Source organism: Pongo pygmaeus, chromosome 14 (assembly GCF_028885625.2).
Source record: "Pongo pygmaeus isolate AG05252 chromosome 14, NHGRI_mPonPyg2-v2.0_pri, whole genome shotgun sequence".
Lineage (NCBI taxonomy): Eukaryota > Metazoa > Chordata > Mammalia > Primates > Hominidae > Pongo > Pongo pygmaeus.
Genome location: NC_072387.2, coordinates 50,216,746 through 50,239,933, shown reverse-complemented (window position 1 = coordinate 50,239,933; position 23,188 = coordinate 50,216,746). Strand labels below are relative to the sequence as shown.

General features: G+C 36.9%; 1 protein-coding gene across 2 annotated transcripts in view; it reads left to right on the top strand.

The window, feature by feature from the left end:
- VWA8 (von Willebrand factor A domain containing 8) overlaps positions 1 to 23,188 on the top strand; it is a 393,780-nt gene that overhangs the window by 280,752 nt on the left and 89,840 nt on the right. For both annotated transcript variants that reach the window (XR_010123553.1, XM_054445896.2), the window contains exon 37: positions 3,123 to 3,324. Coding sequence is in view for 1 of the 2 variants with exons in the window: in XM_054445896.2 (XP_054301871.2) it covers positions 3,123 to 3,324 (202 nt within the window). In the remaining variant the exon portion in view is untranslated. The remainder of the gene's footprint in view (positions 1 to 3,122; positions 3,325 to 23,188) is intronic.

Genomic DNA, 23,188 nt, shown 5'->3' with positions numbered 1-23,188 from the left:
CCCCCTTCTCCAACCCCTAGAAGAAAATAGCTCAGCATGATAGCACAGATAACTCAGAAACACAGCTTCATTTCTTAGGACGCTTTAATCAGATTAAAAAAATATAAAAACAAAATCATTATTCAAAGAAATAGATTTACTTCTTCCAACAGATATAAGTATGACTTCTTGGAACATCCTAATGTGTTGGTTTAATGGAAAATGGCTTTTAATCATTTGAGGAAATTGCATATTCCATCTCAATTATATGCTCATTAAAATATACTAATTCAAGTAACAAGCAAATAACATCTTTTTTAACATATCTAAAACATTGATAATTTTTTCCAGTATTTATAGTCATTTCTCTCACTAGTTTTTTATTTCAGCGTTTTTCTCTTTTAACTTCTGTATGAATCACATGTTATACCTGCCATGGAAAGAACATCTGGAAGAGCAGCTATGTGCACAGCCCAGAGCCAGCTGGCCACCATAATTCATTCAGTTAGAGCTGCACTGTCCAACGGAAATATAATGAAAGCCATATATGTAATTATATATTTCTTGGTAGATACACTAAAATATTGTTTTAAGGTGAAATTAATTTTAATATCTTTTATTTAACCCAATGTATCCAAAATATTATTATTTTGACATGTAGTCAATATGAAATTTTTAAATGAAATATTTTACATTCCTTTTTTTTTCCTAAGTCTCTGAAATTCAGTTATATATTTTACACTTAAAGCACGTCTCCATTTGGACTTGCCACATTTCAAGTGTCAAGAGTCTGTTTCATTGTCAGTATGAATTTAGAGTCTGTTTCATTGTCAGTATGTCCTGAGTTTCTCTTAACTACTGCTTTTTTTGACATATGTATAAAATCCAAGGGAACAACCCATCTGGACTTCAGTTTTTTTGCTAGTAGCTTAGATTTAGCATTCTGCTAGATATCAGGAATTTTCCAATTGATAGCTAATTTCAAATAATAGAAAATACAATAAAACTGTATGTAACTTCAGGGCCAAAATGAATACATCACTTTTGCTCTCACACAACTTTCTTCAAAGTTTTATATTATCTGCATTTGTAAAATAGTACTGCCAAGCTTTTATATGTGGCTGTGTATAAATTTAGGCTTCACTCTACTATAATTCTATGTGTTCATTTAAAACTTTGTTATTATTTATAAGGAAAACATTCTTTAAGTGAAGAAAAGATTTTAGACCTAGTGTGCAAATTGTAGTAAATATGTAATTTCTTCAGTAATTCTTTTTTTTTAATAAATTAAAGAAATTGCCTGTAAATGTAAAGTTTTGCTATGAAGAGTTAAGTAGTGACAACTAGTAGGTACAATGCTCAATAGAATCATACAGCTTGGGTGTTCTTGGCAGAATTTCAAACATCATAGTTACAAATGGATAAATTTCATTATTCTTGAATAACCCCTTACTCCATCATCTGTAACTACTAAGTTTTTTCCTGCAGCAAATATTTATTGATAGAGTACCATGTATTGTATCAAATGTTACCTTCTTTGAGCCCTTCTGGGAGTCCTGTAAAGTAGCTCGGAAACATATGGTCCCATCCCAGTGTTGTTCTCCTCATATGAACATTTTCTAAGTCTTCTGTGTCCAAGAGTGGCCACCTTTGTCACTCTGTGTTTAGTATCAACTAAGGCAGACTGAAAAAATGTCAAATTAGTCTTGATTTATCTTTTAGAATATTCTAAGAATTTACCTAATATGTAATGGTTCTGTGTTTTCCCAAAATCTACAATGATAGCTTGTTGTGTTTTTCTTACCAGACCATCTCTTTAGACTATTTATTTCATATAGAAAATATCAGATGCATTTTGCAAACCAACACTAACAATTGGAATTTATAATCTGTATCACTTTTGTATCATAAGAGCTATACTCAGATAAAGAAGATATGCAGTTGACTCTTATAGACAAATTTGCTTTCCTAGAAATTACTATTACATACATATATATATACACACACATATACAGAAGTCAGAAATATATAATAAAGGAAATATGTGTGAAATATATAAGAAATCTATACATTCCTTGTTATAGATTCATGTAACTTTCTAAGTCAGAAAAGGCAAAATATCACATACAAATGCATTCGGAATGCATAAACAAGAAATTGGTTTCAGCACTGACATTACGCCTCTAAGGAGTGAGTCCAGTACTGCAGGTGTGTGAGGTATGAACTGGTATAGAGTTCCTTTCTTCCTGACAGTGGAAGCTAGTGTCGTCCACAAATACAGGAAAATGCAGAGAACCAGTAAATTACAGTGTATTTTTGCTCCTTACAGATGGTTCTGTTGATATCTTGTCTTTTAATATGCTCATTATTAGAGTTCTGTCTTAGATCAGGCTGTTACAGCAGAATACTATAGAGTGGGTAGCTTAAGTGACAAATATTTATTTTCAGTCTGGAGGCTGGGAAAGCCAAAATAAAGGGGCCAGCCAATTCAGTTCCTAGTGAAGGCTGTCTTACAGAGGGCTAACTTCTTGCTGTATCCTAACATGAATGGCGGGGAAAGGAAACAGGGAGAGACCACATGCAAGTGCAAGCTTTCTGGTCTCTTCTCATAAGGGCCCTAATCCCATTCTATAAAAAGGGCTCTACCCTCACAACTTCATCTAAGCCTAATTACCTCCCAAAGTACCCACCTCCTAATACTATCGTATCGGGGGTTAGGGCTTCAACATATGAATTTGGTGGGGGATACAAGCATGTAGTCCTTAGCAAATTCTTTATAGCAAGTTTAGAGAACCGAATCAGTTTAAACTAGCTTTGTTTCCTGGCCTACCAATTAGTTATATACTATGATCACTTATAAAAACATCTTTCTTAAAATAGTCTTTCTGTTTTTTTTTTTTTTTAATATTCACGATTGTCCTGCCTCATGTTTGCTTACGAACCCTGGACATGTTTGTTTAAGAACTTTTGCTCATAGCATATCCTCATAACCTGCCTATGTGGTGACAGAGGTACAAGCAGGTATAAAATAATGAGTAGTGTGAGCATACTTTTTCAACAGTAAAGAACATTACAATGTGCAGTCTCATCCATCCTGCTTTATTTCTGTGGTCTCTTAGCTTCACTTGGATTCCTTTTTCCAGATCAGAATCTCTCTCGCCGTATACCACATGGCTGTCGAGCATTTCAGACACAGATGCACTGCTAGCTGAGTGGGACAAAAGCGGTGTTGTTACTGTTGATATGGGAGGTCACATCAGGCTTTGGGAAACTGGACTTGAACGTCTGCAGCGATCACTCATGGAATGGAGAAACATGATTGGACAAGATGACAGAAATATGCAGGTACCATTTGAATTCACCTTATCTCTTAGAGGTGCACATTCAAGTATAAATTTAGTTCCAGATGCCACAGTCATGAAAATTTCTGGGCCAGTGACTCAAAAATAGTTGCTTAAAGAACTAAAAGAATTTTTAGATTCAAAATAAAAAGACAAAAACAAATTCTCCATCTAAATGATGAAAAAGTAAAAATGTGCCTTTTTTTCTGTCAGTGCTTTAATGTGCAGGTTACTGACATCACAACATATGAATACAATCAGCAGCTTTTATTTTTTTAACCTTAAGCACTAACCAGTTTCCAGTAGTACCTTTGCATCTGTTCTCACTTTTACCATCTTCAGTGTCAGCAGCTCTACATGCTACCTAGGAAACAGAAACATTTAGGAACTAGAATACAGCAGATTATTACAAGGCCAGAACCTCTAAACTAGAGAAGGTGAGCAAAAATATGCATCCAATAGAACGTTTTTTTACCAACTTCCTTGTTTCCAAGTAATGCAAATTTAGTAGTCAACAATAGGTAGACCCAATCCTGCACTGGAGAAAAATATGGAAACAGGCCACCAAAGTGAAAAGAAACCTGATAACTCCAGAAATGACTTAGTCATCATCTAATCAATCTAGTTGCTGTCTGAAACTAATTTGAAGAATGAGGAAGGCTATATGCCTATATATACTAAAGCATATAATAAAAGGATTTATTTGCTATTCATTTATTTTAATCTTTGGAACAAAACTTCTCCTGTTTACATTACTTTCTTTTTTTTTTTTTCTTTTAGTATTTATTTCCCATCATTATTACAATATGATTAAGTTACATACAATTTGGAAAATAAAAAGAAAGAAGGAAGTCTCCCTGTTAATACAGTCTCACTGTCCCCTATTCTCTTTTTTTTTTCTTTTTATTATTATTATTATTATTATTATACTTTAGGCTCTATGGTACATGTGCGCAACGTGCAGGTAAGTTACATATGTATACATGTGCCATGCTGGTGCGCTGCACCCACCAACTCGTCATCTAGCATTAGGTATATCTCCCAATGCCATCCCTCCCCCCTCCCCACACCCCACAACAGTCCCCGAAGTGTGATGTTCCCCTTCCTGTGTCCATGTGTTCTCATTGTTCAATTCCCACCTATGAGTGAGAATATGAGGTGTTTGGTTTTTTGTTCTTGCAATAGTTTACTGAGAATGATGATTTCCAATTTCATCCATGTCCCTACAAAGGACGTGAACTCAACATTTTTTATGGCTGCATAGTATTCCATGGTGTATATGTGCCACATTTTCTTAATCCAGTCTATCATTATTGGACATTTGGGTTGGTTCCAAGTCTTTGCTATTGTGAATAATGCCGCAATAAACATACGTGTGCATGTGTCTTTATAGCAGCATGATTTATAGTCCTTTGGGTATATACCCAGTAATGGGATGGCTGGGTCAAATGGAATTTCTAGTTCTAGATCCCTGAGGAATCGCCACACTGACTTCCACAAGGGTTGAACTAGTTTACAGTCCCACCAACAGTGTAAAAGTGTTCCTATTTCTCCACATCCTCTCCAGCACCTGTTGTTTCCTGACTTTTGAATGATTGCCATTCTAACTGGTGTGAGATGGTATCTCATTGTGGTTTTGATTTGCATTTCTCTGATGGCCAGTGATGGTGAGCATTTTTTCATGTGTTTTTTGGCTGCATAAATGTCTTCTTTTGAGAAGTGTTTGTTCATGTCCTTTGCCCACTTTTTGATGGGGTTGTTTGTTTTTTTCTTGTAAATTTGTTGGAGTTCATTGTAGATTCTGGATATTAGCCCTTTGTCAGATGAGTAGGTTGTGAAAATTTTCTCCCATTTTGTAGGTTGCCTGTTCACTCTGATGGTAGTTTCCTTTGCTGTGCAGAAGCTCTTTAGTTTAATTAGATCCCATTTGTCAATTTTGGCTTTTGTTGCCATTGCTTTTGGTGTTTTAGACATGAAGTCCTTGCCCATGCCTATGTCCTGAATGGTATTGCCTAGGTTTTCTTCTAGGGTTTTTATGGTTTTAGGTCTAACATTTAAGTCTTTAATCCATCTTGAATTGATTTTTGTATAAGGTGTAAGGAAGAGATCCAGTTTCAGCTTTCTACATATGGCTAGCCAGTTTTCCCAGCACCATTTATTAAATAGGGAATCCTTTCCCCATTTCTTGTTTTTGTCAGGTTTGTCAAAGATCAGATAGTTGTAGATATGTGGCATTATTTCTGATGGCTCTGTTCTATTCCATTGATCTATATCTCTGTTTTGGTACCAGTACCATGCTGTTTTGGTTACTGTAGCCTTGTAGTATAGTTTGAAGTCAGGTAGCGTGATGCCTCCAGCTTTGTTCTTTTGGCTTAGGATTGACTTGGCGATGCGGGCTCTTTTTTGGTTCCATATGAACTTTAAAGTAGTTTTTTCCAATTCTGTGAAGAAAGTCATTGGTAACTTGATGGGGATGGCATTGAATCTGTAAATTACCTTGGGAAGGATGGCCATTTTCATGATATTGATTCTTCCTACCCATGAGCATGGAATGTTCTTCCATTTGTTTGTATCCTCTTTTATTTCCTTGAGCAGTGGTTTGTAGTTCTCCTTGAAGAGGTCCTTCACATCCCTTGTAAGTTGGATTCCTAGGTATTTTATTCTCTTTGAAGCAATTGTGAATGGGAGTTCACTCAGGATTTGGCTCTCTGTTTGTCTGTTATTGATGTATACGAATGCTTGTGATTTTTGTACATTGATTTTGTATCCTGAGACTTTGCTGAAGTTGCTTATCAGCTTAAGGAGATTTTGGGCTGAGACAATGGGGTTTTCTAGATATACTGTCATGTCATCTGCAAACAGGGACAATTTGACTTCCTCTTTTCCTAATTGAATACCCTTGATTTCCTTCTCTTGCCTAATTGCCCTGGCCAGAACTTCCAATACTATGTTGAATAGAAGTGGTGAGAGAGGGCATCCCTGTCTTGTGCCAGTTTTCAAAGGGAATGCTTCCAGTTTTTGCCCATTCAGTATGATATTGGCTGTGGGTTTGTCATAAATAGCTCTTATTATTTTGAGATACGACCCATGAATACCTAATTTATTGAGAGTTTTTAGCATGAAGGATTGTTGAATTTTGTCAAAGGCCTTTTCTGCATCTATTGAGATAATCATGTGGTTTTTGTCTTTGGTTCTGTTTATATGCTGGATTACATTTATTGATTTGCGTATATTGAACCAGCCTTGCATCCCAGGGATGAAGCCCACTTGATCATGGTGGATAAGCTTTTTGATGTGCTGCTGGATTCTGTTTGCCAGTATTTTATTGAGGATTTTTGCATCAATGTTCATCAAGGATATTGGTCTAAAATTCTCTTTTTTTGTTGTGTCTCTGCCAGGCTTTGGTATCAGGATGATGCTGGCCTCATAAAATGAGTTAGGGAGGATTCTCTCTTTTTCTATTGATTGGAATAGTTTCAGAAGGAATGGTACCAGCTCCTCCTTGTACCTCTCGTAGAATTCGGCTGTGAACCCATCTGGTCCTGGACTTTTTTTGGTTGGTAAGCTATTGATTATTGCCACAATTTCAGCTCCTGTTATTGGTCTATTCAGAGATTCAACTTCTTCCTGGTTTAGTCTTGGGAGGGTGTATGTGTTGAGGAATTTATCCATTTCTTCTAGATTTTCTAGTTTATTTGTGTAGAGGTGTTTGTAATATTCTCTGATGGTAGTTTGTATTTCTGTGGGATCGGTGGTGATATCCCCTTTATCATTTTTTATTGCATCTATTTGATTCTTCTCTCTTTTTTTCTTTATTAATCTTGCTAGCGGTCTATCAGTTTTGTTGATCCTTTCAAAAAACCAGCTCCTGGATTCATTGATTTTTTGAAGGGTTTTTTGTGTCTCTATTTCCTTCAGTTCTGCTCTGATTTTAGTTATTTCTTGCCTTTTGCTAGCTTTTGAATGTGTTTGCTCTTGCTTTTCTAGTTCTTTTAATTGTGATGTTAGGGTGTCAATTTTGGATCTTTCCTGCTTTCTCTTGTGGGCATTTAGTGCTATAAATTTCCCTCTACACACTGCTTTGAATGCATCCCAGAGATTCTGGTACGTTGTGTCTTGGTTCTCGTTGGTTTCAAAGAACATCTTTATTTCTGCCTTCATTTCGTTATGTACCCAGTAGCCATTCAGGAGCAGGTTGTTCAGTTTCCACGTAGTTGAGCGGTTTTGAGTGAGATTCTTAATCCTGAGTTCTAGCTTGATTGCACTGTGATCTGAGAGATAGTTTGTTATAATTTCTGTTCTTTTACATTTATTAAGGAGAGCTTTACTTCCAAGTATATGGTCAATTTTGGAATAGGTGTGGTGTGGTGCTGAAAAAAATGTATATTCTGTTGATTTGGGGTGGAGAGTTCTGTAGATGTCTATTAGGTCTGCTTGGTGCAGAGCTGAGTTCAATTCCTGGGTATCCTTGTTGATTTTCTGTTTCGTTGATCTGTCTCATGTTGACAGTGGGGTGTTAAAGTCTCCCATTATTAATGTGTGGGAGTCTAAATCACTTTGTAGGTCACTCAGGACTTGCTTTATGAATCTGGGTGCTCCTGTATTGGGTGCATATATATTTAGGATAGTTAGCTCTTCTTGTTGAATTAATCCCTTTACCATTATGTAATGGCCTTCTTTGTCTCTTTTGATCTTTGTTGGATTAAAGTCTGTTTTATCAGAGACTAGGATTGCAACCCCTGCCTTTTTTTGTTTTCCATTTGCTTGGTAGATCTTCCTCCATCCTTTTATTTTGAGCCTATGTGTGTCTCTGTACGTGAGATGGGTTTCCTGAATACAGCACACTGATGGGTCTTGAGTCTTTATCCAATTTGCCAGTCTGTGTCTTTTAATTGGAGCATTTAGTCCATTTACATTTAAAGTTAATATTGTTATGTGTGAATCTGATCCTGTCATTATGATGTTAGCTGGTTATTTTGCTCGTTAGTTGATGCAGTCTCTTCCTAGTCTCGATGGTCTTTACATTTCGGTCTGATTTTGCAGTGGCTGGTACCGGTTGTGCCTTTCCATGTTTAGTGCTTCCTTCAGGAGCTCTTTTAGGGCAGGCCTGGTGGTGACAAAATCTCTCAGCATTTGCTTGTCTGTAAAGTATTTTATTTCTCCTTCACTTATGAAGCTTAGTTTGGCAGGATATGAAATTCTGGGTTGAAAATTCTTTTCTTTAAGAATGTTGAATATTGGCCCCCACTCTCTTCTGGCTTGTAGGGTTTCTGCCGAGAGATCCGCTGTTAGTCTGATGGGCTTCCCTTTGATGGTAACCCGACCTTTCTCTCTGGCTGCCCTTAACATTTTTTCCTTCATTTCAACTTTGGTGAATCTGACAATTATGTGTCTTGGAGTTGCTCTTCTCGAGGAGTATCTTTGTGGCATTCTCTGTATTTCCTGAATCTGAATGTTGGCCTGCCTTGCTAGATTGGGGAAGTTCTCCTGGATAATATCCTGCAGAGTGTTTTCCAACTTGTTTCCATTCTCCCCGTCACTTTCAGGTACACCAATCAGACGTAGATTTGGTCTTTTCATATAGTCCCACATTTCTTGGAGGCTTTGCTCGTTTCTTTTTATTCTTTTTTCTCTAAACTTCCCTTCTCGCTTCATTTCATTCATTTCATCTTCCAGGGCTGATACCCTTTCTTCCATTTGATCACGTCGGCTCCTGAGGCTTCTGCATTCTTCATGTAGTTCTCGAGCCTTGGTTTTCAGCTCCATCAGCTCCTTTAAGCACTTCTCTGTATTGGTTATTCTAGTTATACATTCTTCTAAATTTTTTTCAAAGTTTTCAACTTCTTTGCCTTTGGTTTGAATATCCTCCCGTAGCTCGGAGTAATTTGATCGTCTGAAGCCTTCTTCTCTCAGCTCGTCAAAGTCATTCTCCGTCCAGCTTTGTTCCGTTGCTGGTGAGGAACTGCGTTCCTTTGGAGGAGGAGAGGTACTGTGCTTTTTACAGTTTCCAGTTTTTCTGCTCTGTTTTTTCCCCATCTTTGTGGTTTTATCTACTTTTGGTCTTTGATGATGGTGATGTACAGATGGGTTTTTGGTGTGGATGTCCTTTCTGTTAGTTTTCCTTCTAACAGACAGGACCCTCAGCTGCAGGTCTGTTGGAGTACCTGGCCGGCCGTGTGAGGTGTCAGTCTGCCCCTGCTGGGGGGTGCCTCCCAGTTAGGCTGCTCGGGGGTCAGGGGTCAGGGACCCACTTTAGGAGGCAGTCAGCCCGTTCTCAGATCTCCAGTTGCGTGCTGGGAGAACCACTGTTCTCCTCAAAGCTGTCAGACAGGGACATTTAAGTCTGCAGAGGTTACTGCTGTCTTTTTGTTTGTCTGTGCCCTGCCCCCAGAGGTGGAGCCTACAGAGGCAGGCAGGCCTCCTTGAGCTGTGGTGGGCTCCACCCAGTTCAAGCTTCCTGGCTGCTTTGTTTATGTAAGCGAGCCTGGGCAATGGCGGGCGCCCCTCCCCCAGCCTCGCTGCCGACTTGCTGTTTGATCTCAGACTGCTGTGCTAGCAATCAGCGAGACTCCGTGGGCGTAGGACCCTCAGAGCCAGGTGCGGGCTATACTCTCCTGGGGCACCGTTTCCTAAGCCCGTCGGAAAAGCACAGTATTCGGGTGGGAGTGGCCCGATTTTCCAGGTGCCGTCTGTCACCCCTGGAAAGGGAACTCCCTGACCCCTTGCGCTTCCCGAGTGAGGCAATGCCTCGCCCCTGCTTCGGCTGGCGCACGGTGCACTCACCCACTGACCTGCGCCCACTGTCTGGCACTCCCTAGTGAGATGAACACGGTACCTCAGATGGAAATGCAGAAATCACCCGTCTTCTGCGTCTCTCGTGCTGGGAGCTGTAGACCGGAGCTGTTCCTATTCGGCCATCTTGGCTCCTCCCCCCTTTTTTTTTTTTTTTTTACTGATTATTATACTCTAAGTTTTAGGGTACATGTGCACAACAAAAAGAAAAGTAATTTCCTCCCAGCCAGGTTGTTCTGTAAAGAGCCGATTAGCAAAATAAGAAATTTCTACAACTATTTCATCAATACCTGATTAATAATTCCTATTTTATTGATTATTTTTGTGATTTTCTTTAAATAGAAATAGATATATTCATGAATGAATAATAATTCTCTTAGATCCTTAAAAGCTTGTAGGAACATTTTGAAAACCTCACACCAAAGTAGAACTCAAATCTTTTTGAAGGGGTATAAATATATTAATTTAATTAAGCTAAAACAAATGTGTGACTCTAAAATAAACATGTGATTAAGTAAATGCCATGGAATGATTACAGCAACAGACTGAATGTTGGTTACTACTCATAACAATATTTAGAAAGCCAATTAATTATGGCCTGTTTCATTTATTATTCTAAACATTAGTTTCTTCTCTTTTTGAATTAAGCTCTTGTTCTCATTACAGTCATTGGTGCCTAATAGTAAATACTACTGTGTTTGAATTTCTATATTTTATATGTGGTAGAGATCAAAGGTCATGTTTTCCATCTGGTCAAGATTAAGTTTATTTTTCACAATAGAACTTTACAAAGGACTTTTACTGATCATTTAATAATTGTTCTTGACTGCTACAAAAATGAATTTGTATTTGTTTTTTAATCATGTAGGCCTTCTCTTCCAGTTACTTCTCTGGCTATATATACATCTTTGTACTCCTAGCTTGTAGCACAATGATTGGTGCAATAAGCAATTAATATGTTTGTTTATGCTCATACTCCTATATACTAAAATGTACTGGTAATTGAAACTATTTGATAACAAATGGAATTTTTCTTTTAAACTGTCACAAATTATTTGTTTTGATTTAACTGAATAAATATTTATTGAATGAGGATATGTAGTTATTAAGTTAGAAATGAAGAGAATTATGGTATCTAACATCTCAAGAATAATCAAAATATTCAGCTACATTACACAGTGCAATATCTGAACTTTCCCTAAACCAAACATTTTCCAGGACATGTGTAACTTTATGTCTCCAGTTTAAAGTTCAGCTAAGCTGGGCATGGTGGCGCATGCCTGTAATCCCAGCTACTTGGGAGGCTGAGGCACAAGAATTGCCTGAACCCGGGAGGCGGAGGTTGCAGGAGCTGAGATCGAGCCACTGCCCCCCAGCCTGGGCAACAAAACAAGACCCTGTCTCTAAAAAAAATAAAATAAAGCTCAGCTATTACAGAAATAAGACATATTTAGTAATAAAGTTGTATAATTCAGAATTGAGTGATAGTTTCATTTGGAAAATTAGAATAGATGTTATCTGACATTCTCCTTTGATCCCTAAGTTCCCTTGATCCATTTTGGTTGATATTAAAAATGCATACTTATATACATACTGAAACATGAGTCTGTATTCTTATGTTCAAACAGACAAGACTAATTGTCTTAATAATCTATCATTGTTTTAATTTTTTGTCATATCTCTCTTCTTCCCTGCTTGGTAAGTAATGAGACAGCTTATTTAATTTTCTTATTTAGACCAGCTCATCTTATTAATTACAAGTGGTTTATACAACTAAACCTAAATAGAAGTCATTCCAGGGGCAACAGTAATAACAAGCAAATGTTTGTCATTTACAGTTCCCTTTCTGTTTGATCTTTCAAGCTATTCTTCATTTATATACTCTTTATTCAGCACAGATCTGCTCCTAACTTCAGAGCTTGGAAAATGCCTTTCACAGAAGTATTGAAAAAAGAAAATAGGTTCTCCATACCCTGCTTACTTAACACTTGCTGGCTGCAAGCAGCTTCCCCATCACTGACAGAGTAACCTGATCTCCATCTAGTGGCCAGATGGACTTACTTTTTACATCATGGAAATTAACAGGCCTGCTGGCAATGAAAGGCTTATACACTCTTGTTTTGTATGGTTCCTGTTGAGCAAGATAGGCGCCTTTAGGTCAGCAGTGAGGGCTGGGCAAATAACCTGCCATGCCATCCACCACATAAGATCCCCATGCCTCCTGATTCCTCTGCATCATAGCAAAGGAACTGTCCATATTGAGATAAACAGTATATTAATAGTTAAATGTTTTATCACTATGTTTGTCTTTGCTACGTTTCAGCCTTCTGGAGTTATTAGCTTTGCCATTGTTGATTTGAGTTTTTGTTTTTGTTTAATGAATTCGTTGGTATTTTTATTTAATGAGTACAGCTTACAAGAGAGTATTTTTTGAGTTCTACATATAAAATGTGTTCATTAATTTTACAGGCTTTGATAGGAACATGTGTTTTTCCTATAATAAATAACCATAACAACAAACTGAAAGGATTATTATAAATGTAGTTTTAAGAGCCCATTATTAAGAATGCATATTTATTACTTTTAGATTTCATATTTTCAGAAACATGGGTTAATTATAAGTCAAAATTCTTCTGGCTATATTTAAAGTATATTATTCATACTTAGTTACATTTGTCTTCCTTCCAAGAAAGCTGTTAAAGCTATACCACAGATTTCCTCAGAAAACAAATCATCTACTCTTGGTGATTATTTTTGTGGGAGCAAAAAGGCTTAAAAGGTTATAGCTTTCAAATGTTATTTTCTAATTAAAAGAAATCACAAAGTAAATCTTCTGTATATTGCTGGTAGGATCTCTCTGCAGCCTTTGAATAGTACTTAAGGAAGTAGTATATTCTTTAACAATGGATGCAATCTTCTGAAATACAGTGTGAGACTGGAACTTTTTCATCATTATAGTGAAGACAGTGCCTGGTACACAGTAAGCACACAACCAGCATTTGAAAATAAAAAGGAGTGAGGCATAGAAAGAAATACATGGAAAAGATAACTAATGTATGTTTAGCACTATTAGCCTAGTCCCCCTTTTAAAGAGAATTTTCTAGGACTATGAATAAATGCAGTTTGATGTACTTAGGTAACTAAGCTTGGCCTTTTCTATAATCTCTAGTCCAGCAGTTTTGATTTTTGAAGATCTCAGTAGGATATTAAGTTCTATTTTCAGTTTTAGAAACCACTGGGTTATTTAACTGGCTGACTATTAGTAAATTTACAGGCTAGGTTATCTTCAGATCCTCTATGAGATTATGAAATCCTTTGTTCTTTTTAAGGAGCATAGTTTACTCTTATACATCATTCTTTACTTTGATCAATAACTCTGAAAAAATAGTCTGATTCAGTGGATCATTGTTACAGAACAATCCATATTTTGTAGGATTGTTGTATGTACATATGTCTTTGGGAATCTTTCTTGGCCCAGAAAGGCAATGCTTTTCTGAACTTTTATAATTTCCCACCATCCATGTCTCCTCGCCACGTGTCAGTAGAGCTGGCTTTCAGCAAGATGATCCAGCTGTTTCCCTATATGGTAACCCTTGGGCATTGCCTGTAATTATTTTTTTATTGTTTATTCCTATTAGAGAAGTCCCAGCCATGGAAATTCATTTTGAATCTTTAAGATTTTCAGGAGTACTGAGTGAAAATGCAAGATCCCCCTGAGAAGTGTAGTACCCGGTGGCGTGCTAGGAAACCAGTTCTCATGGAGACTGCGGGGTTGTTAAGTTTGCCAATTTCCATGGTGCGAACGCCCCCACCATGATTTCAAGCTACCAAAGGTTAACAATCAGCTTGAAAAATTCCTAAATATTTAGCAGTTATCTCTCATAGGCTGATATAGTTTAGCTCTATCATGCCACTTGCTTATTTAGGGCTTTATCATCTAACTCCCCAAGGAGAATTATGGCAGTTACCTAACAGCAAGGCTTTCAGAAATGAGGCAATAAGATGGTGATAGGGACAGAAGCAATGAGAGAAAAGGGAGAAAGGTACAGAGAACACAGGTAAGACAGTATCATGTTAGCTCAGGAAATGTGGAAGCCTGCAGTTATCCCAGTCACAAATTGGCCATACTCTTCTTGAACCAGAAATTTGGTTTGAGTAAAGAATTGAAGAAAAATTTGCCCTGAAGTAAGATAGCACTCCTGGGTTCATGCATATGGGCCTCCTTTCTTATATAGATTGTGTTTCAGAGAGAAATTGCAAGTTGATTTTTACATTCCCCTAAAAGAAAAGCTTCCGTTGGATCACAACATTATCAGTAATTGCTAAATACAATTAAAATTAAATCAGCAGTCACCTCCCTAAGGCAAGCAAATAAACAAGTTTATGATTTTAGGGAGGCTGTGAGGTTTCATTAACTTCTTTTTATGCATATCCAATAAGAACAATACCCCTATAAATTATGAAAATTATAGAATGTTAAACTAATATTTAAAATAGAAATATTATCTTACTTTCACTCTTTAGAAAAGGTCTAACCTTAAAAAATTCCTTTTCAAATCATCAGCAGGACTATTTCAATCTCCTTCTCTCAAGACAGGCCATAGGATAATTGTGTTACCATATCACTAGTGCATATTGTTCAACAATATGATCAGCAAGTAAAGAGGTAATTTTAACAATATTAAAGTATAAAGAAAAATTAATTCTGCAATATACTGGCTATAAACTTGAATGTGAAATGCAATTAATAGGTTGACAGTCAATGACTCTAGAACTGTTACGGTTCTGAGCTCATTAGGTATACACTTAAATGTAAGTGTATAACTTACAATCACAATGGCTATGGAAATAAAAGCTTCTTGCTATTGTATTTATGATTTTATTCATAAGCAGTACAACTTATTGTTTAAGAGCATGAAATTTATATTGTTCAAACCTAGATTAAAATCCTGGTTCAACTTTGTAGGTGATCTCTGGCAAATTACTTATTCTTTCAAAGCCTCACTTTCTAATCATAATATAAAAATAATTGAACCTTAACAAAGTTGTTGTAAGAATGAAATACAGTAATGCCTGTTACAGAGTAAGTACTCAGTAAACAATAAAAAATAGAAACTTAGAATTTAAGTTAATATTGGGCTACAGAATTCTTCAATGCTTTATGGAGACAAAGCCAAATTTAAATGAAACAGTATTACTCAAATACCTAATATTAACTTATGATCCAATGAGTTACATAATTCATCATCTATACTAGTGTTAAAATGTAAGCTTTGTTTATAATCCTGTTTGGAAAAAATTTTGTCAGATCCAAAAAAGGAATTGTAAAAATGGTCTTTGCCTAAACCTGTCAGCTTGAAGAAAAGCAGGAAATCAATGATAGTACAATTGTCAGCAGAGGATTATAGTGTTTAGCCTTATTTAAAAGACAAATTAGAACAAGACCAAAAAACATGCAGCAAAGTATACATCATTTACTCTGAGTCCTGAGAACAGTAGAAAACAGGAAAACACAACAACAACAACAAAAACACAGGGCAAATTGGAATCCTGTCTTTCTAAACTTTTCATAGCTTTTTCCTCCTCCTATTTTAAGCTTTTGTTAGCAACAGGACTTGAAGATACTGTGTAGTTCTGAAGGTTGTAATGTGGGGTGGCACTGAAATTTGGAAGATTAGTTGAAAGTCTGTCCAGGCCATTGAGACATCCAGATTTTCTCCTCTATCCTATGCTTCTAGGCAGCTGGCTCTCCTCTGCCCTTACAAAAGGCACCAATTAGGACGGGAGGGAAACCGTACAACAACAAGTGGATAAAGTGAAAGTCTGCTTTTTTTACTTAGACTCAAGGAAGGTAGTAGCATCTATATTTAAGAATTTCACTGAACTAAAGAACCAGATATACAGTATAACAAATGGAACACACACACACACACACATACACATACACACACACATCAAAGCATGTCCACTTGAAATTTTAGAACCCCATGGATAAAGAAATAAGGCCGATAACTTCTAATTTTGAGAGAAGTAGGGAACAGGTCATATAAAAATGATAGAAATCCTAATGGCACTGGGTTTCTCCAAAGCAGCATTGGAAACTAAAGAGAAAATCAAAGAGGGAAAATGATTTCCAGCTAGAATTTATATCCAGCCAAGCTATTAATCAAGTAGACTAAAACCGTTATTAAATGTGCAAATCTCAAAAACATTACATTCTTTCTCAAGAAGCTACTGCATGATGTACTGTCACTCAAAAAAAGGGAGTAAACCAAGAAAGAGGAAGACATAGGTGGAAAGAGTGGCAAAGGTAATTCCCAGTTGGGCAAAATTATCTAACATAAAAGCCTATTTGATGATAAAGTGCTGAATAGCTCATGTAACTTACTGAATACATTATGTCTAGATCGTGACATAATATATTCAGTAAGTTACATGAGCTATTCAGCACTTTATTATCATTACTATACAGACAGTCCCCGACTTAACGATGGTTCAGTTTAACAATTTTTCTACATCGTAAAGTAGAAAAATTGTTAAATTGAACCACAATATAGAAAAATTGTTAAATTGAATCATCGTAAGTCGGGGACTGTATAGTAATGATAAAGTAAACAATATTGATTTTTTTATGATAGCACTTTATTAGGGGGAATGAGGGGAGAAAAAAATTAGTGATGTGTGTTTTAGGTGGGAGAGGTAAAATAATCCTTACCTTTCATAATAGGAAGTCTATGGACAATGTCTGAAATTGAAAAATGAAGAGACATAAGAATATTACTTAGAAATAAGGAAGTAAATAGTAAAAGATGTAGTAAGCAGAGTTGAAGTAGTTACCTTTAACCTCTTAATTGCTTGAGGGGGAGACTGTGTCACAAGGTTGCTATTTTTTGTTATACATCTTGTAGTACTATTTGACTTATTAAACCATGTATGCTTATTACTTTGATAAGAATTAAAAATTACTTCAAAATAATAACAAGTAGGAATTTACCAGATGGAAAAGAGGAATGAGGGTGGGCATGAAACAATTCCTCAGAAGTAGAGATTAAATTTAACTCATCTTTGGATCCTGAAACTTAAAACAGTACTTTTTTTTTAAATAGAACTGAATAAGCTGGTTAATTTTCTTTCCTTGACTTTAAAATGACTCAAGGATTCCAGTTCTGAATACAATGGAACAAACACTCACCTTGTCTCTCCCACTGAATGCAGCTATAAAACCTGGACAGAATGCATAAGCGACTATTCAAAGTCCCTGAAAAATAAATGATAGCATATGGATTGAGGAAGACCAGAATTTGAACTACCTAAATGGTAATCAGCTATGAGTTTCTCATTTTTCCTCCAGAGTCTTCTGGTTTTGATTCAAGGCAGCCTGGAAATTGAAGTGGTACTCTCAGAAAACTAGGAATAGAAGGAAATTTTCTCAACCCGATAAAGGGCATCTGTAAAGTCCCCACAGCTGGCACCATATTTTAATGATAAGAGACTGAACACTTTCCCTGGAACGCTGGGAATAAGGCAGTGACCATGTTTACCATTCCTATTCAACATCACATGTATACATATGTAACAAACCTGCACGTTGTACACATGTACCCTAAAACTTAAAGTATAATAACAATAAAATTAAAAAATTTAAAAAAAGAAAAGGGGCAATAAGAAAAGAAAAATAAATAAAAGACATCCAGATGGGGAAGGAAGAAATAAAACTGTCCCTATTTGCAAACAACATAATTGCCTACCTAGAAAATCCCACACAATCTATTAAAAAAAAAAAAAAAAAGACAAAAAAAAAAAACAAGCAAAAGAAACTACTCTTAGAACTAATAAATGAGTTTATCAAAGCCAAAAATCAATTATATTTCTATATACTAACGATTGATAACTAACAATTAAAATTTAAAAATACATGTACCATTTACAAACAACTTTCTCTAAAAATGAAATATTTAGGTATAAATCAATAAGACTTGTGCAGGATGTGTATGCTGAATACTGTAAAACATTAATGAAAGAAATCAAAAACCTAAATAAATGGAGAGATATACTGAGTTCATGGATTAGAAAACTCAACCTAATAATGATGTCAGTTCTCTCCAAATTGGCCTACAGATTTAACACAATTCCAATCCAATCTCTGCAGGATTTTGTTTATAGCTATAAACAAGCCAACTCTAAAATTTATATGGGAAGATAAATGAACTAAAGGAACCAAAATAATTTTTAAAAGAAGAATAAAGTTGGAGAAATCATGCTACCTAATTTTAAGATTTACTATAAAACTACAATAATCAAGACAGTGCAATGTTCGGAAAAAAATTGAATCAATGAAACAGAATAGACTGTCCAAAATTAGACCCACAGACATATTGCCAATAGTTTTCAACAAAGATGCCAAAACAGTTTAATGGAGAAAGGATAGTCAACAAATGGTGCTTTGACAATTAGACATCCATATGCAAAACAAGCACATGTTTAAAACCTTGTTGATTTTTCAATATGCAAATAAAATTACACAATAATTACAAGCCCAGGAATAATAATAGTATACAATAGTAATAATAGTATACAATGCTATGTATACAATAATAATAGTATCCAATCCCATGTCATCATTCATTGTTGTAATTACATAGAGACTGTGAAGCTAATTCTTAAAAATAATTTTAAATGAATACTTTAAAACTTCTAAGGTCAATAAAGCCAATTTGGTCAGAGTGTTAAAAAAAAAAAGTCTCAGTCTATGGTATCATTTTTGGAGTAAGAAAGTGTTCCAGGTATGTTATTTGCAGATGGAGAAACTAAGGCCCAGAGAGGTTACATAACTTGCCCAAGATCACACAGCTGGTAAGTGGCAGAGTTAGTAGTTCTACAATTTGTGCTCTTTATCCACCATGCCCTACAGCCCAGGCAGCATTACCAACTTTCACTACCTAGTCAGATATCCAGAGTTTCCAGAATGCCTCCCCCTGCCAAAATCTGAAAATGCCAGTGGAGTTAAAAGCTTGCCATTTGTCTCTGTATAACTCCATCAAATTATGTTGGTTCCCATAGAAGTCAGTGTTTCTGAGCAGCCAAATAATTTTCAGCTCCATGGCAAGCAGTAAGAAAGATCCTTTTAGATGCTCTTTAATTGATAACAGAAAACCGAATTCTTGGCAAGGCGCCGTGGCTCACGCCTGTAATCCCAGCACTTTGGGAAGCTGAGGTGGGCGGATCACAAGGTCAAGAGATCGAGACCATCCTGGCCACCATGGTGAAACCCCGTCTCTACTAAAAATTCAAAAATTAGCTGGGTGTGGTGGCGTGCGCCTGTAGTCCCAGCTACTTGGGAGGCTGAGGCAGGAGAATCGCTTGAACCCGGGAGGCAGAGGTTTCAGTGAACCGAAATCGTACCACTGCACTCCAACCTGGCAATAGAGCGAGACTCCTTCTCAAAAAAAAAAAAAAAAAAAAAAAAGAAACCGAATTCTCAGAGATCTCATGCCATTTCTTTAATCCCTGATACTCTTTCCTTTGATGAATAGATAAGTTAAAGTGTTGCAAAACTTCTGTGTTGTTCAAGTGAGCAAGGCAGCAGGATCTGAAGTTGGTTTCCAGAAGAGTGAGCCTGCTGTCAGGAAAGGGGTAAAAACAAGCACAGTTGCAGCAGCGTGATTCAGTGCACAGAAGTGAGTTGATTAGGTATCCCATCACCACCCCTAAACAACGTTAAGGCTGTGTAGTAATGAGCTCATCAGTCTTTCCTTCCCCAGGATGAATGAGACTCTTGGGAGTCCTCAATCTCTCTTTAAGAAATGAGGCATTGAAAGACAGGACCCACACAGGGATACTGCTTCTCCTCAAGAATGTAGTGAAATCACTGTGGAGTGTTTACAGGAAAGCCAATGCCTCTGGGATTTAAGAAGGGTGATCATCTGGCCAGACATGGTGGCTCATGCCTGTAATCCCAACACTTTGGGAGCGTGAGGCAGGTGGATCACTTGAGGTCAACAGTTCAAGACCATCCTGGGCAATGTGGAGAAACCCCGTCTCTACTAAAAATACAAAAACTAGCCAGACATGGTGGCATGCACCTGTAATTCCAGCTACTCAGGAGGCTGAGGCACAAAGTTCACTTGAACCTGGGAGGCAGAGATTGCAGTGAACCGAGAATATGCCACTGTACTCCAGCCTGGGTGATAGAGTGAGACTCTGTCTCAGAAAAAAAGAAAAAAAAAAGAGTGATCATCAGTTCCGTTCACCAGTGGAAATGTAACAGTGTGATTATGGGAAGGCTAGAGCCCAAACTTTTTCCTATATCAATATCATTTTTTAAAGTATTTATGATAAAGCAAAAGAACATGAAAACAGACATCAAGGTGGCATGGAGAAAAGTAGAGAAACCTCATTATTCCTTTTTGACAAATAGCATATGTTAAATCTGTGGTCATTTCGTATGCTTGCTTAACCAAAACTAGTCATCAGTTTTCTGAACTGCCTTGGTTCAGTAGGTTGTCCTTTATCTCTATAGGACACGTAACAGTTTCTGATGTATTCTCTTATGAAAGTGTTTCCAGAAGTCACCAATTTGAACATATTTTTGAATTCTAATAAAAAGCTTTGTTGTTGTTGTTGTCTACTTAAGTATTTCTATATTTATGTTGAGATCAGAATTATGTAACAGCTGGATAGAGACATCAGTAAGATACTCTGTTTGAATAGACCTAGGAGCACAGGTCCTGAGAGTAGATAAACAAGAAAGACTAACACCCTGGGAGTAACTCCAGTTGTGAACACTGTTTTCACTAATACTATTCTAATAGCAGTTTTAAAAGAAGGAAGAATAATCCCTAAAATGGTAATAATAGTAATAATAATAATAGCCAATACTTACATGTGCTGATCATATACCAATGCTGTTCTCAGCATACAGAGACAAATGGCAGGCTTTTAATTCATTTAATTATTATAAAAACACTATATGATAGGTACTGTTATTACTGCAATTTACAGATGAGGAAACCGAAGCACAGAGCTGTTAAGACACCAATGCACAGGGAGGTTAAATAACTTTCTTTGTACTGAAGCAATCTGCTTTTAAATGTATCGTAACTTACCCATAGCCATGTTCCTACATACTTCTGACTGGAGAGGTAGGAAAAGAACTGCATTTCTGAGCCCCATTGATACAAGGTCATGATGGGTGATGTTGTTACTGATTAGCTTTCTCAGAAATTGTTTCAAACCTTGCTCCTATCCGGTGATCTTTACCCTCAGTTTAAGGAATATGAATTTTAAAAATAATGTAAAAGTTTTCCCTCTTGTTCATCCATTGACATAATTAAATTTTAATTGAATTTTCATACAAATACTTAAGGAGACACAGGCATAACAAGGGTTAAAATGATTTTCTGGAATGAGTTTCATTTAAAGCTCTGCAGGATTTGCTGGTAGGAAGATACAGGTGTAAGAATAGGCCTTCTCCCACGTAATATTACTGCTCACTTTCCAGGCAGAGCATAGCCCATGTATTTCCTCCACAATCTATAGCCCAAGAACTGAACCACCAATGCTCTCTGCTTCCATTCAAAAACTGCTAAAAGCATTGGCTCTCGAGAGAAAAGTGCACCATTTCTAGAGTGGATGTGTGAAACCCTCAAGCCTTAGGGCAGAGCAGAAGCCTGGCCGGGGACATAAAAGCAGCGAATTAGACTGGCTGGTCTGTCCCAGAGGAAGCTAGCATCTCATTCACTTAGAAGCTGCTTTTCTTTTCCAAACTGCTCTTTCATGATTTCACTTTCACTAGTCAAGTATCAGTCTTATTTCAGCCATGTTTGTGTTCCCTTGAAATAACTGTGACTTTTATATGTGACATTTTTTAAAAATTGACTTCTCAGAAATTATCTGCATATGAATAAAGTGAAAACTTTTAAGCACAATCTCAGTGAGAAGCCGGCCCTAATGAATAGCCTTCTAGCAGCCCCAAGCAACAATCAACATTTATTGGTCCAAACATAATTACACATTTGCCATCATAAATACTTTTTTTGGTGCATAAGTTTTCCTGTGATGTCCTATCACAATCTAATGGCTATATCATTGGAATTCAAATTTCTTAAAAATTCTTTTGGTCCTCACCTGCAATATTCTAGTTTGTTTTCATATAATAACAGTATTCATTTTTAATTATTTATTCATTTTTAGAGACAGGATCTCACTCTGCCACTCAGGCTGGAGTTCAGTGGCATGATCATAGCTCACTAAAGCCTATAACTCTCCTGGGCTCAAGTGATCCTCTCCCCTCAGCCTTCTGAGTAGCTGGGACTACATGGGCAAGCCACCACACCTGGCCAATTTTTTTTCTTTGATAGCGATGAGGTCTCACTATGTTGTCCAGACTGGTCTCGGAACTCCTGGCCGCAAGTGATCTTCCTGCTTTGGCTTCCAAAAGCTCCGGGATTACAGGTGTGAGCCACCACCCCTGGCCAACATCCGTGTTTATTCTAGGCCTGGTTACAGGAAGGTCAATTAACCATAATTTCCTAGGGAGATGGTGGTGATCCAAGCTATAGAATTTCTTTGTGGCATGGGCAGATTGTCATCTATTAAATTACAGAAGTTATGGACAAACAATAGATAGTTGAGTCCCTTGAGAATCATTTAGCCAGCCAATTCTAGTGGAGCACTTACTCTATACCCACCAATGTAGGCCCGATGAGGGGGATACTGAAAGATGAAACATGGTTGTTACCCTTAGGGAGCTAATGCTATATAACTGGGAGATGAGACTGATAGTCATGAAACAATAGCAAGGGGTACAAAACAATATATAGCCCAATGTTAAATTGGGAAACTTGGGCCCTGTGCTATAGTAGTTCAAAGGAGAGATGTCTATGCAGATGAAATTCATAAGGAAAGGAGGTGGAGCTTGGTCTGGGCTTTTTAAATTGATTTTTTTTAATAGTTCAAAAGGAGAGGGAAGGGCATTCCAGGCGTTTTAGAAGTCATGACTGCAGACATAAATGTAAGAATGAGTGTGCTGTGTTTCCTTCGTAAGAGGAAGAGTTATACCATAGACTTAGCCCACC